Genomic DNA, 14407 nt, shown 5'->3' on the forward strand with positions numbered 1-14407 from the left:
GCAGCTTTGTTTGACATAGCCAGAACCTGGAAACAACCTAAATGCCCCTTGACTGAAGAATGGATAAGGAAAATGTGGTACATTTACATAAAGCGAAGAAAGCCAGCCTACAAACCACAATCCCGAAGAATTTAGACAACACTGCAGACACTAAGAGAGACTTTCATAGATATTATGTACATGTAAAGTAGAAAGTAGAAAAAGACAAGATCTAAGTAAATTGGGAGCATGGAGACCTTGGGGGAGGATTAAGTGGGGAGGGGAGAAGAGAAAAATGTAGAGCTCAATAAATATCAACAAAAGAAAATTAAAAAAAAAAAGATCAGGCTACAGGTAAAGCCTGGATTAATTAGTGATTCTTGTGGGGAGAATCTAGCCCATTGTGAATGTGACCAACCCTGGGCCAGTGGTACTGGATGCAGTCTATAAGAGGGCAGGCTGAGGAAGCCAGAAAGCAGTGTCCTCCATAGTCTCTGCATCAGTCCCTGCCTCCAGGTTCTCACCCTTCTTGAGTTCCTTCCTGCCCTAACTTCCTATAGTGGTGGTCAATATGTGTAGAAGAGTAAGTCTAAACCCTTTCCCTCCAATTTGCTTTTGGTCATCATAGCAACAGTAATACAAATTAAGGCAGGTCAAAGCATACAAAAATCAAAGCTCACTATAGCTGCAAAGAGAAATGAAACAACTTTAAACATTCCAGAAAACCTTATTAAAACATGCACACTTCTACTAAATGGTATAGTTAATATTAAAATTCAATAGATCAAAGAAGGTTCTATGAGAAAGTAAAATGCTAGAGTTGCAAAACAATCACTGAAATTATTTCCATGTTTATTTAATCTTGGGACAAAAATAAAACAAACATATCCAACCGTGTATTCTTATGTGTTTTTCACTAGCACATACAGTAAAATTTCAAACATGCCTTTCAAGATGGGGCTTGTAGGTCTCATCTCTTGGGTCATCTTTGAATGGTATTTCCTCTTCACTGATTAACATCTCTTCCTCCTCCTCTTCCTCATCACTACTACAAATAAACAAACAAATAATAAATTCTGATTCCAAGGATTATCTAATTAGGAGTGAATTAGAATACTTATATACCACCAAAAATCCACATCATCTAAAATTTTCATCCTTATGACCTGATTAGACTACATCCTAAGCAATATACTTAAAACTCAGACTATATAAATAAGATATACTACAAAATTTTAGGTAAAAATTAAATAATTGCCCAATAGCACGAAGACTTAGACAACTGACTTTGTAATTCAGTTGTAATTGTCTGATGTGTTGTATCACAAAAGACTTAACCAACATTAAACTACCAAAGTACTATGAAAGACACTGGCAAGACACTTATATTTCTGTGCCCAAAAGAGAATAACCAGAGAAGATACTCAAAACACGCCTTTGGAATTAGGAAACTAAGTCTCCTAATGTTTTATGGTCCATTTAAAATCAGATGTGGAATATTAAAAATGAAAATAACAGATCAACATTCTATCAAATAAAAAGTCTCAATCATTTAATACAATTGAGTATTCAAGATATAAGTATGAAATAAACGTTATACCTAATGCCACCGGGAGACAGAGGTTCTTCTCGAACTTCTAGAAAATTAAACCAAAATTTATTGAGACACACACATACATGAGATATTTTCTCTTCATACCCAAAGATTAAGTGAAATCACTGTATGAAGGAGCTCTGTAAATGGAGAGTATCTACAATGTACCCAAAACAAATCCTATTTACATTACCACCCGTCCCCCGAAATTAAGATATTCAGCATTACATTTTAAGGTTAAAGAACCAATCAGGTATTTGAGTAACCATATTATATTTACATCGTACCATATTCAAGTTGATCTGTAATTGGTTCTGACTTGCAGACGAGTTGCAACGAACTAGTCTTGGACCTAGAGCTCCGAGTATTCTCAGTGTCTCGCAGGCGAGAAATAGATGTCCTGCTACTACTGCGCCAGCCTCGGCTAGGCCTAGTTGCAGAAATAGAAACTTCCTGAGGGAGGATAGAATCATCTTCTTTCTCTTCCTTGGGATCTAGATGAAAACATAATTCAAGTTTCAGCTAAATAGTGAAATAACCACGCTTATACGTCTAATTAAAATAAAATCAAGACAACACTGAAATAAAATGGATCTTTACTTTGCCCCTACAGGTTCATATATTTGAATGTTTCATTATCATGGAGTGTGACCTTGTTGAGGTTGGTGTGGCCTTGTAGGAGGAAGTGTGTGACTGGTGGGTGGGCGGGCTTTGGGGTTTCATATGCTCAAGCCAAGTCCAGTAGCTCTCTGCCTGCAGATCTGGATGTAGAGTTCTCAGTTACTTCTGCAGCACCATGTCTGCCTATATGCCACCACCCTCTCCGCCATGACAACAATGGGCTAAACCTCTGAAAAAGTTTGCCCCATCATGGTACTTCATCACAGCGATAGTATACAACTGTGGTAGGTAGTGTTCTTATACTCCATCATTCAGACTGAGATAGAAGAAGGATCATGAATTAAAACTAGTGAGAGTATAAAAAACAGATAGACAAACAAACCCAATGGCCAATTGCTCACCAGAACTGAATGGTCAGAACCTACTGCTGAAGAGACCATATACTTTGATTGCAAGACAAAAATCAAGCTGGAACTGAATTGGACATTCAACTTTACAGGGCTGAGAGGTGCTATGCACACTGTTGGGAAAGTCATCAGTCTCATCTAATTGTGGATCCTGCATTCTACAATACTGCCAGGCAAGATGTATCTATCCATTTGTATAAAACCCTGTCTCGAAAAAACCAAAAAAAAAAAAAAAAAAAGTGGCATGACTGTTATAGGGGTGATCCATTACTTTCTAAACTGGATTTGAGGCTCATTCCATCAGAGAAAATTCATGTCTGTTAGGAATAACTTCGTCAAAAATCCCAGTTGGTAGGGAAGTGGGATATGTTCTCAGAGGGAAAACCTATTACTGTTGTTTTCCTAACCAGACATAATGTCACATTGTTTTCATTTATGTTTACATCTAGTGATTAGTGCTTTCTCAGCCTTGATTGAGTAGTAAGTTAATATAGAGATTCTTAACTGATCAAAATTCTGAGAATAAATGACTGTTGAGTGCTCAGCACTGTCCAGGACATCTACACTACCCATTCAGGGAAGGGAGGGAAGTATGTAAAAATCAAAATATGGGAGACTGTGTTGTAAAATGCTATGTTCTGAATCTGACATGGCACCTGCACTCATAAAAAGCCAGTGGTTGTAGTTATTTGCCTAAGACTGGGGTCTTCAACGTAAGATTTCACCTTTCTCTAAGCTGTCCATGTCTCTGTAAATTGCCCTTGTCCCAACATTCATGCAAGCAACCTTAATTAAATACAGTGGTGTGTGTGTGTGTGTGTGTATATACACACACACACATACATATACAGAAAAAATATGGCATACAGCTTTCAAACATACAAACAAAAATCTCAATCCATTTATAATGACATCAACAGAGCAGTACATTCTGATATTTATACAAATGTATGACAACGGCAAGGTTTCAAGAAAATAGGCAATTGAACACACAGATGTTAGGTTATTAGTAAAGGCAATTCTATTAGAGTGGAAGGCCCAAGGATAATCTATAGATCATGCTTTGTATTCTGAGCCCAGTGGTGACAAGTGTCATCTTTTGCAACATTAATTCTCCTACTGAAATATCTTCACATGTTGGTCTAGCTTCAACCATCCCAAATACAAAAATCTAGGCTCAGAACTTAGTAGTTAATCCTAACAAATATTTCAAAACAAAACAAACCTCCAGACTTTCTCAGACTTTAAAAAATATTAAATAGATCACTTCAATAATATTATGATGTCAACATCACCCTAAACACCAAAGCAAAAACAAACAAACAAAAAACCAAAAAAAAATCCTCTACAAACCAATCGATATTTCCTATAAACCAAATGCTATGGCATATTTAAAAGAATCAATATATAGTTTTGATATTCAAAATAAGATATGTATCAGTAAAACGAATAAAATCATTTCAACATAGATAAACCAACAAAAGCACACATACTCCCCTAAGCATACTCGGTTGCAAAAATAAGTCTTCTCCCTAAGTAGAAAGTCATGGATGACCTCTTTACTTCTATTTAATAGTCTACTAGAAATTCAAGCCTCAACAATTAGGGAAAGGAAAACAAAGAAAAATAAAGGTAACATCCAAACTGGGGACGAAGACAAAATTCCTTTATCTTCTGCAGATTAAATGACCTTATATTCATATTGGTCGTTATCTCCTCTTGTAATAAATTCAGAAAGGTGTAGAATAGAAAAATCAATAAATACAATTCTGTCTTAAAATATATCACCAACTGAACAAGCCCCAAAGGAAATTCAGAAAATGCTTCCCCTTTTAAAAGAATAAAAAATATTGCTAAGAAAATAATCTTTCCAAAACAGATGCACAAACAACATATCTGTAAAAATCCAGATTCTGTTAACCTGATCCTACAATGCATATGAAAAATCTAGAGACCGAGGAGTAGCCAAAACTATTGAAACAAGAACAAACTTGGAAGACTTTTTCAGAACTTCAAAACCTATTAAAGGTTACAGGAACCAGTACTGGTAAAAGGCTAAACATAATAGCCAATAAACTGAATTGAAACTTTAGCAATAAATCTATTCATCTATGTGCAAAAAAGCCAGTGGGAATGGACATTCTCTTCAACAAATGTTAATGGGAAAACAGTATATACAAAGATTAGGAAGCTAGATTCTTAGCTCTTAAAATTTAATTCAAAATGGACCATATACATATATACATATATATATGTGAAAGACCTAACACTTTAAAAATTCACAGCGAAGATGGTTTATAGAATGGGAGAGATTTACAAATTACATTTGCTACAATACTTTAAGCATATAAAACTTATCTTTCATTTTAAAGAGGCTTATAACCAGAAACATAAGCAAAAGATATGAATAAGCATCTCATTAAAGATAAACAAGCTTAAAAAAAACCCACTCCAAAACAAAAACCATATGCAAAGATACTCAACATCAGTCATTAATGAAAGGCAAATCAAAAGCCTGATGAGACCATAATTTCACACTGACTAGGATGGTTATAAGAGAAACTAGAACTGTTGTATAATGCAAACAGATATAAGACTGGGCAGGAAAACAGAAGATTCTCAAAACAATGCCAAATTATATATATGAGTCCAGTTCCTAGTTCATGTAATGATTGGATATAATGACCTCCCCCAAAGCTTAGGTACTTAAAACTAAGTCTGAGTTTCAACAGCTTCAGTGCTGAGCCTTCAGAAGTGACAGAATCACAAGAGCTCTATCATCAGATTAGTCCACAGATGAATTCATGGCTTAGTGAACTGTTAGGAAGTGGGCTTTCCTTCTGACTGCTATAAAGCAGTTTTTCCTTCACTGTAATATAGTGGCAACCCATAGAAGGAAAAAATTCTTACCAACTCCACATCTAAGAGAGGACTAATACCCAATAATAAAGAACTCAAGAAACTTGATCTAAAAAAACAAAATGACTAATAAAAAAAATGGGGTACAGAACTAAACACAGAATTCTCAATAGAAGAAACTCATGTGGTTGAGAAACAAAGAAATATTCAATATTCAATATCCTTAACCAATCAGGGAAGTGAAAATCAAAACTATTTTGAGATTACATTACAGCATCATTATGGCTAAGATCAATATTGCAAATGACAGTTCATATTGGCAAGGATGTGGAGTAAGAAGAATACTCATACATTGCTGGTGGGAGTGCAAATATGTACAGCCACTATGGAAATCAATACGGTGACTTCTCAGAAAACTGGGAATTGTTCTACCTCAAGATCCAGTACCCAAATGAGACAGCATCCTACCATAAGGACATTTGCTCAACTATGTTCACTGCTGTTCTATTTATAATAGCCAGAAACTTGAAACAATGTTTGTTGATGTCCCTCAATAGAGGACTAGATAAAAAAGTTTACAGGATGGAATATTACTCAGCTCTTAAAAAGTATGCCATTGCTGGGTGGTAGTGGTGCATACTTTTAATTCCAGTACTCAAGAGGCAGAGGCAGATGGCTCTCTGTGAGTTTGAGGTCAGCCTGGTTTACAGCACAAGTTACACAGAGAAATCCTGTCTTGAAAAAACAAAAAGTATGCCATCATGAAATCTGCAGGCAAATGGAACTAGAAAAAATCCCGAGGTAACCCAGACTTAGAAAGATAAATACTGTATATATTCACTTATCTGTGGATATTAATCATTAAATGAATGAAAACCAAGCTACAGTCATTAGATCCAGAAGTTAAGTCTGGGGGGAACACATATATCTCCCTGGGAGAAGGAAATCTTATGGGTGGATTGGTGGTGGGAGTGGGGGATGGGAATGGGAGGATCAGGTGGGGAGCAGGAGAGATGTGCTGAGAAAAGGAATGCAGGGGAGACACAGCTAGATTTGAGGGGCATTTGAGGTGTGGTATGGAAATCAGGGGAAACTTCCCAAAATATATGTGAGCAATCCAAATGAAGTCTCTAAATATGAGGTAGATAGAATCCCAACTAGCCATTTCTTGTTACCAAATGAAGCTTCCACTATTGAGATTGGATTACATCCAATTGAATGTGGTAGAAAGGGATCCCACGGAAATCCCCAAACAATTTAATCTGTTGACAAGACAAAAGATTGCTCTCCTTAAACTGACAGTAACACCCCTGTCCCGAAGACAACTTCCACATAACTCACTGAGCATGGAAAAGATGAGCTGGTACTTACATAGAACCTTTACCCCTATGTTCCAGTATCTTTGTTTGGGAAGGCATTCTGCAGGCTACCAAGAAAAATGTAAACATCAACCTAGCTATAAAACCTTTGATCTGTAACAGTTTCCTGCCTGTAAAATTATGCTTGGTCAATGGTGGCACAAATCTTGTGAAAATAATCAACCAATGTCTGCTTGGACTTAAGATCCACTCTGCGAGATGGAACACATACCCAATACTGCTTGGGTGACCAAGGTATTAGATAGCCCAATGACCTAGGGTAAAACTAAATACTATTGGTCTTTTAAAAAAAAGGGTAACAATAAAATGACTTCCTAATGATATTCTGCTTTACTCAGACCAGTGCCTTACTGAGCTATCAGCAGAGAAGTCTCCTCCCACAGCATACAGGAACACATACAGAGACCCACAGCCACACATTACATAGAGAGACAGACATTGGAACACAGATCTACATGGGATGTCTCCATTAAATTCCTCTCCTCAGAGCTCAGAGAACCTCTGGAAGGAGAGGCAGAAAGAGTTTAAGAGTCAGAGAGAAAAGAGGACACCAAGAGAACAAGGGCCCCCTAAATCAAAGGAACTATGAACTCACAGGGACTGAAGCAGCAAGCACAGGCCTGACATGGATATGCACAGGTCTCTTAAAATATATATTATTATAGCTTTCAGTTTAGTAACTTAAGTATTTTTATGGGGTGTGTGAACAATTGTGTATCTGATTCTTGTGACTTCTCATGGGGCTCTTTTCCTTCTGTTGGTTTGCCTTGCCCAACTTTGATGTGATGATTTTAGTTTTATTTTGTTGAATTTGGTTGTTATCTCTTAGACACCTGTTCTTTTCTAATGAGACAGAAAGGGAATGGATATGAATAGGAGGGAAGACAGGGAGGAATAAGGAGTAGAGGGCAGAGAAACTGTAATCAGGATATATTGTATAAGAATGCATTTTTAATAAAAAGGGAAAAATAACTGTGCCTCACTACAGGTCCAGAAACAGGCCAAATGGCAATGAATGGAAACTTCTGAAGCAAGGAGTTCAAATAAATCTTTCGTTTTTTTTGCAAACTGTTTTCTCAGGAATTTTACCCTGGCAAAACCAAGTCACATGTCAAAACGTGAAAACAGGGATTTAATAAAAGAAATTTTTATACTGAAATAACTATCACAATTCATTATGGCCAAAATGTACAAACACAAATATTTATCATATCCAGCAAAGAACCGAAGTTTCACGGTTGTTAACTCTTAATACTAATATGCTTGTTCTGTGGTGCCCAGCTGTCAGCCTGAACGCCAATCTACATCAGTTGAAAGACTTTAAGACTTAGGTTTTGGGAAGAAATTCAATCTCAAAATTGTACCAGAAAACCCAAATTTCCAGTCTAGAATTTAGATTAAAAAGTCTAAAATCAACAACTTGATTTCTACCTTGCTGGTTGATCCTCAGTTTCTCAAAATTAATTTTTAACTGACAAGTAATTACACTTAGTGATATAGTAAATGCTTCTAATTTAACCTTGTCCCAGCACCTACTTCAAATGCATTCTTAGCATTATAATAAAGGAGGCAAGGCTCATTCAACTATCAATCTTCTTTTTTTGTCTGTTTTTAGAGAAAGTGTTTCTCTGCGACCCTCGCTGTCCTGGAACTCACTATGTAGATCAGGTTGGCCTCAAAATCAGAGATCCACCTGCCTCTGTCTCCTAAATGCTGGGATTAAAGGAGTGCACTACCACTGCCAGGCCAGTTTCCAATTTTTAATACCACATCCAAATGCCTTAAGAGTGTAGCCACGAATAAAATCTCCAGATGTCTCTGAAGGCCTGCAGTACCATGAACGTCTGGGTCACGCGTGCCCTAGTCTTCAATAGCCCCTGCTTGTTGCTTTCTCTCCTCTCCCTTACTATGCTAACTTGCATGTGACCTGTGCCTATGCCACTACTCTCCAGAGTCTGTGAGTACTAAAAACTCCTCTAAGTGTAGCTTTCTGCAGTAAGATCTAGGAGGAAGCGAATCCACTCTACAAGGAACGCATGAAGGTGAATCCTTGTGGTTGCTGCTCTTTTGTCTCAGTCTTTGGTGACTGCTAGCTAAGCTGGAGAAACTTAGAAGTTATGCTCAAAGCATGCACAAAATGTGTTTATATTATTAAGTTTCAATTAAGCAAATTAACATAATTGCCAGTTTACCAATTTGCCATTTATGTATGAAGACTAAGAATGACTTTAACAATCTTGAAATGTATATTCCGTTATTACTTATTGTGCTAAAGTACAGTACAATAAAACACTGAAATGTACTCCTGGATTCTAAGCAAAACCTGTACCCTATCATAACAGACCCCCTTTCACCTTAGTCTCTAGTAACCACTCTGCTACTTGTATAACAGAATAATTTACAACTCATGTAACATTTAAGTAAATACTGCAGCATTTTTCTTTCTAAGTCTGGCTAATTTCATGTAATGTTCTCTACTTCTATCTGTAAATGACAGTTTCCTTTTTCCTAAAGGATACGATGTATTAAATTATGTAATTTACATTTACTTTTTGTTGTTGTTATTTGCTGGAGACAAGGTTCTTACTTTGTAGCTCAGGTTGGCCTGGAATTTGTGGTAATCTTTCTAAGCCATACATATGAGTGCTAGAATTTACAAGTATGAGCCATATGCCCATCTACAAACACTAAAAAACAAAACCCCTACTATAAATACTGATAAACTCAGAATAAAATTATCAGCTCAAACTTATAACTAGTATCAAAAAGAACTGTTATGTGTTAGTGATGATTGAGAAAAAAGAATACCACACTACAAGCTAATCTGAAAACTGGTAAAGAGGTTTCTTAAAAAACTAAAAACAGAAAATAGTTCAGCCAAGAAATGATAAATTATTGCAGTCTAATTTGTCAAATTTTGGGGGATAAACTGGTGACTTCTTTGCCAAGTTTCTTTTCTGATTCTTGGAATTTAAAGCTTGTACTGCAAATACCAGCCAGAAGTACTATATACAAGTGTTGATCACTTTTGTCTAGCAAGGTTATTATTACTACTTATAAAAAAAAAGATAACGCAGTAAAGAAAACTAGGTTTATAAAGTTTTATAGAGGCAAAGTTATAAACAGAATCAACAAATAATCAGCTAGGCAACAAGCTGAGCGTTTAGGATCAATGAAACCAGCAGGTGGGCAGAAAATACAAGTTTCCTTTTTTAAACTGAACTGACATTAGATTAGTGAAGACATGGAGGAGATAGGAGTTTGAAATGAAAATTTCCAGACCTGTCAGGTGGGGGCGCACGCCTTTCATCCCAGCACTCAGGAGGCAGAGGCAGGTGGATCTCTGTCAGTTCAAGAGCTAGTGACAGGACAAGCTACAGAAACCCTGTTTTCATCTCCCCCCACCTGCACAGCTACCCACCATGCTGGAACTTCCAGATTAAAATATTCAAGAAAAAATAATTCCCACAGTACTTCAAAAATTTTCTTCAAGAAAACTATATTTTCAGCTCTAATAAAAACAACTGCCTTTAAAACCTTTTTTTAAAAAATGAGAACTAGCCTTGTACCCATTACTTATCTGCACTTCCCCTCAGAGTAAGAGCTCCAAAGTGATTTCTGAGTAAGGAACACAGACTTTCCACGTAGTAACAAGAACCTTGCTAGATAAAACAATGTCTTCTTCTACCTGTATATCAGATATTAGCTTTACATTCCAAGAATCAGAGAAAGAAACTTATGAAAAGAACTTGATGAAGAAATCACCAATTCAAGTTACTGGCTCCTAACCACACTGTCGTACGTTCAAATAGCATAAACATCCAATGTTTGAATGTAACTTAAATAGTTGCAATGCATACTTTACAAATAAAAAAAAAGGTCACTTAAGAAATTACAGATATAATAAATGTCACACACACATTAGCAATAAGCTAAATCAAGAAGATTCTGAGTTAGGCTAGTTTGTGCAACATAACTGGGTTGTCTCTCCACCAAATATAGCAATGTATAATTGGACCTTAAAAACTCACTAGTTAATTCTACAAATTAAGTTAATTCCAGGAGTTGAAAATTGTCTATGAGCAGGGCGATGGTGGCACATGCCTTTAATCCCAGCACTCGGGAGGCAGAGGCAGGCGGATCTCTGTGAGTTCGAGACCAGCCTGGTCTACAGAGCTAGTTCCAGGACAGGCTCCAAAGCCACAGAGAAACCCTGTCTCGAAAAACCAAAAAAAATAAAAATAAAAAAAATAAAAAAAAATTGTCTATGTTAGACGAGATCAAAAGTACAAAGTACAAACAAGAAATGAAATACAATTAAGGAGTTATTTTGTCCAGCTTAGAATTTAAATTCAAAGATCACAACTAAAGATTAGAAAAAGGGAAAAACTGTCATAACAGCACAGAGGCATTTTAATAACTCAATTTGCAAAATCAGAATGAAGTTTCATATTAAAAATGAAACATTTGCTTCCTTTTATAATCCAGATAAGCAGAAATCTACATTCAACATCAACACCTGTATTTCATTTGCTAAACTGTAAATAGATTTAAATGACTTAATGATTTTTTTCAATTATTTAGCAAGGTAAAATCTTAGCATACTTTCCACATTCTTTAAACTATGAGTCTACCAGTTATCAAGATTACCTATACTTTACTATTATTACATGTAATTTTGTTACTTCTTAATAAATGGCTAGCTTTAAAAACTAGAGTGGTTTTTAAATTATAACCCATTATTGAGTTTCTAAATTCAAATACATTATATTTTCCAAATCTGCTTGCTGTGTCATCTAAAGAGAATCGAACTCTTTCAGCAGGTCTACAGCCTAAAGTAACCTTTGAATGGAAAGCACTGAATAATTAGGCTGAAGTGTAGTGTCTTTTCTAATAGACTACAAGACAGTGCTATCTATATGCCAAAACAATGAGTCTTACCTTTATCAATTGCTATTTTTTCTATGCACCTGAAAGAAATCAAGAGTCAAACGTTAGATGAGTAATTCTGTGCATGTCTTTAAAACACAAGTATTTATTTTAGATTCATCTCCAGAATAATACAGAAAGCATCTACAATATGGTTAAAGCAGAGCCTAACTTTCAGCAGTGGTAGAAATAACCTATCTATACCATATATACTATAGCACTGTAACTGAGGAAGTCAAGTTTTTTACATCGATATAACCAATAGCACAGAAACAGAATATCATTTGAAATAATTGCTTTATTCATAAAAAAACAAGGAAAATTTTGCCAATTTTATTAAAAGTGGTATCTGAAAAAATGAATGTCCTTATTTTATATATGTACTGAAATGACAACATCTGAGATGTGTTCAAAAACACTTCTGTCTAAAACAGAAGGTAGGTAGGGAGGTGTAGCAAGGATGGTAAGATAGATGCCAGTAACTTCCACTGATAAATACTGATGTTTTATTACATCACTTTTCCTACTTTGTATTTACTGAACAATCCTACTAACAAAATGTAATTTTAACAGTCCCTAAACTTGACCACTGAATCCAATAAAAATTTCTAAAACGGCAATATGTACACATCTCAAATATTACTAATATATATTACAAATTAAATGCAAGCAAAAAGCCTAAAAAGTTATAAGCCTACTGACTTAAAATACAAAGTGACCTCCACAATTTTAATTTGGGATAGCTTCTAAGACATGTAACTGGAAATGCAGTATTTTGAATTCCATACCTCTTCTCCAAACTCAGAAGTAAACTGGCTTCCTATTTGTATTATAAAGATACCACATAGTATCTAGCAGCATAAAGGCTGCAAATGAACTCAATGCAATTAAAACATGTTTTGTGAAAGAAGAGTTGTCATTGTGCCTCATTTTTAAAAGCGTAAGTATTACTTTAGTTGTCATAAACTTCACAATTGACAAGTATTGTGAACCACCTTTACTTTAGGAATTGGAGCACTAAAAACACACCTGCTGGATGCCTGAGGTGTTTTTCAAATAGTTCAATGTTTCTACCATCATCCTAACCTCCCCCTAGGATCCTGACCACTCAAGATTCCAGTGCTGTGCAACTGAAGCCTTCTAGAAACAAAAAGCTTGTGTTTGTCTATTCAGAATATTCACCTCACTATCCACAACCCTTCAAGCAAACACAGCAAAAAAAAAAGTACAGATTACTATTTTACTTTTGTCAAAATAACTCCACAAAGAACTCTGAACTCCATACACCAAAAGAGTAAAACAACTCTCTTCATGTGTCACTCATCTGAACCTAAAGAAGACTTCCAAAAAATATTCAAGGCTTTGTTTAAAAAGACTATGCAACAACTACATTTTAAGTTTCAAGACTTATTTGTTAAAGAGTTTTAAAATTTGGAATACACAGATATTCAATTTTATGTTATAGAATAAAGATATTTTGCCTCCTATCCTAGGAGGCAAATTTGATTTTACTGTTTGCACATCGATATTTTAATTTATTAAAAACAGAAAAGTCAGGCAGGGTGATGCATGACTTTTATCAAAGCACTTGAGAAGCAGCAGACGACCGACGATCTGTCACAAGGAGGTACAGTATGGTATACATACAAAGTTCCAGGCAAGGGCTACATAGTGATGCCCCATCTTCAAGGAAGCAATTAAACAAGCAGAAAACCTCACAAACAACGAAACACATCAAAAAGGAAAAATAAAACACGTAAGAAGTAAGTCAAAGGATAAAAATCATATTCTTAGACTTATTGTACCACCACATGCTTCTTGAAGCATATCCACAATTAAAACAAGAATCACAGCTAAAACAGAGAGAACGATGAGCTTAATTCTTAACATGAACACAAATTTTGTACAAATTGAATTTAAATTACTAACTGCTAGCCATTTAGGTAATTTGTGTATGAAACTAGCATTTAACTTTATGCCTCTCTCCAGAACATACTCACTGAAACTGTATTATCTTAATTCTCAAAAACTTCGATGTGAATTAAGTTGTTATACATTCAAGTTTATGAAAGTACAACCCATTATTCAGCTGTAGACCTCCTGAGGAACAGCTCTCAAGATGTGGTGACTTGTTCAGGGTCACTTAGCCAGAGAGTAGTAAAAGCTGACAGATCACATTTACAGTCTGAACATCAAGTCCAAGCTTTTTTTCCACTATATAATTTAGTAATACACATTTCAGTTGATCCAAATCTATGTTTTTGATATTTTAAACAATTTTGTACATTTTTCTGTTTCTAACTGGGAGAAAGAAATACAGGTCAACACCCAATTCCATAGGATTTTGTAGGCAAAAAAGCAGGAATATGGAAAATGGATGAAAAAGTAACTAGGGAGGGAAAGATCTAAAAAGAACAAATTAATAGAGAGATTAAATTTCTTATCTCCTTTTTAAATGTTATTTCATTTGGAAGAGATTAATTAAGGTCAGAGTTCAGTACTGACCCTCAAAACTGCGTGTCTCAAAGGATTAAATAGAAAAGTGAGTTCAAAAACAATGATGTCACTGACCATCTGCAAACCATGCACACGAGTTTAATGAGTGCTAATCAACGTTCCCTTCCTCAGCAAGGTCCTTG

The 14407-nt window shown here is 35.6% G+C and overlaps 1 protein-coding gene across 3 annotated transcripts in view; it reads right to left on the reverse strand.

The window, feature by feature from the left end:
• Positions 1-14407, reverse strand: part of Zfp91 (ZFP91 zinc finger protein, atypical E3 ubiquitin ligase) — a 30554-nt gene that overhangs the window by 13933 nt on the left and 2214 nt on the right. For 2 of the 3 annotated variants that reach the window (XM_075973589.1, XM_075973587.1), the window contains exons 2-5: positions 11781-11809; positions 1861-2067; positions 1580-1616; positions 926-1027 (exon numbers count right to left, since the gene is read on the reverse strand). In XM_075973589.1, coding sequence (XP_075829704.1) covers positions 926-1027; positions 1580-1616; positions 1861-2067; positions 11781-11809 — 375 coding nt within the window. The remainder of the gene's footprint in view (positions 1-925; positions 1028-1579; positions 1617-1860; positions 2068-11780; positions 11810-14407) is intronic. The other variant, XM_075973588.1, reaches the window with a different exon arrangement.

Source organism: Microtus pennsylvanicus, chromosome 5, assembly GCF_037038515.1.
Source record: "Microtus pennsylvanicus isolate mMicPen1 chromosome 5, mMicPen1.hap1, whole genome shotgun sequence".
Classification (NCBI taxonomy): Eukaryota; Metazoa; Chordata; class Mammalia; order Rodentia; family Cricetidae; genus Microtus; species Microtus pennsylvanicus.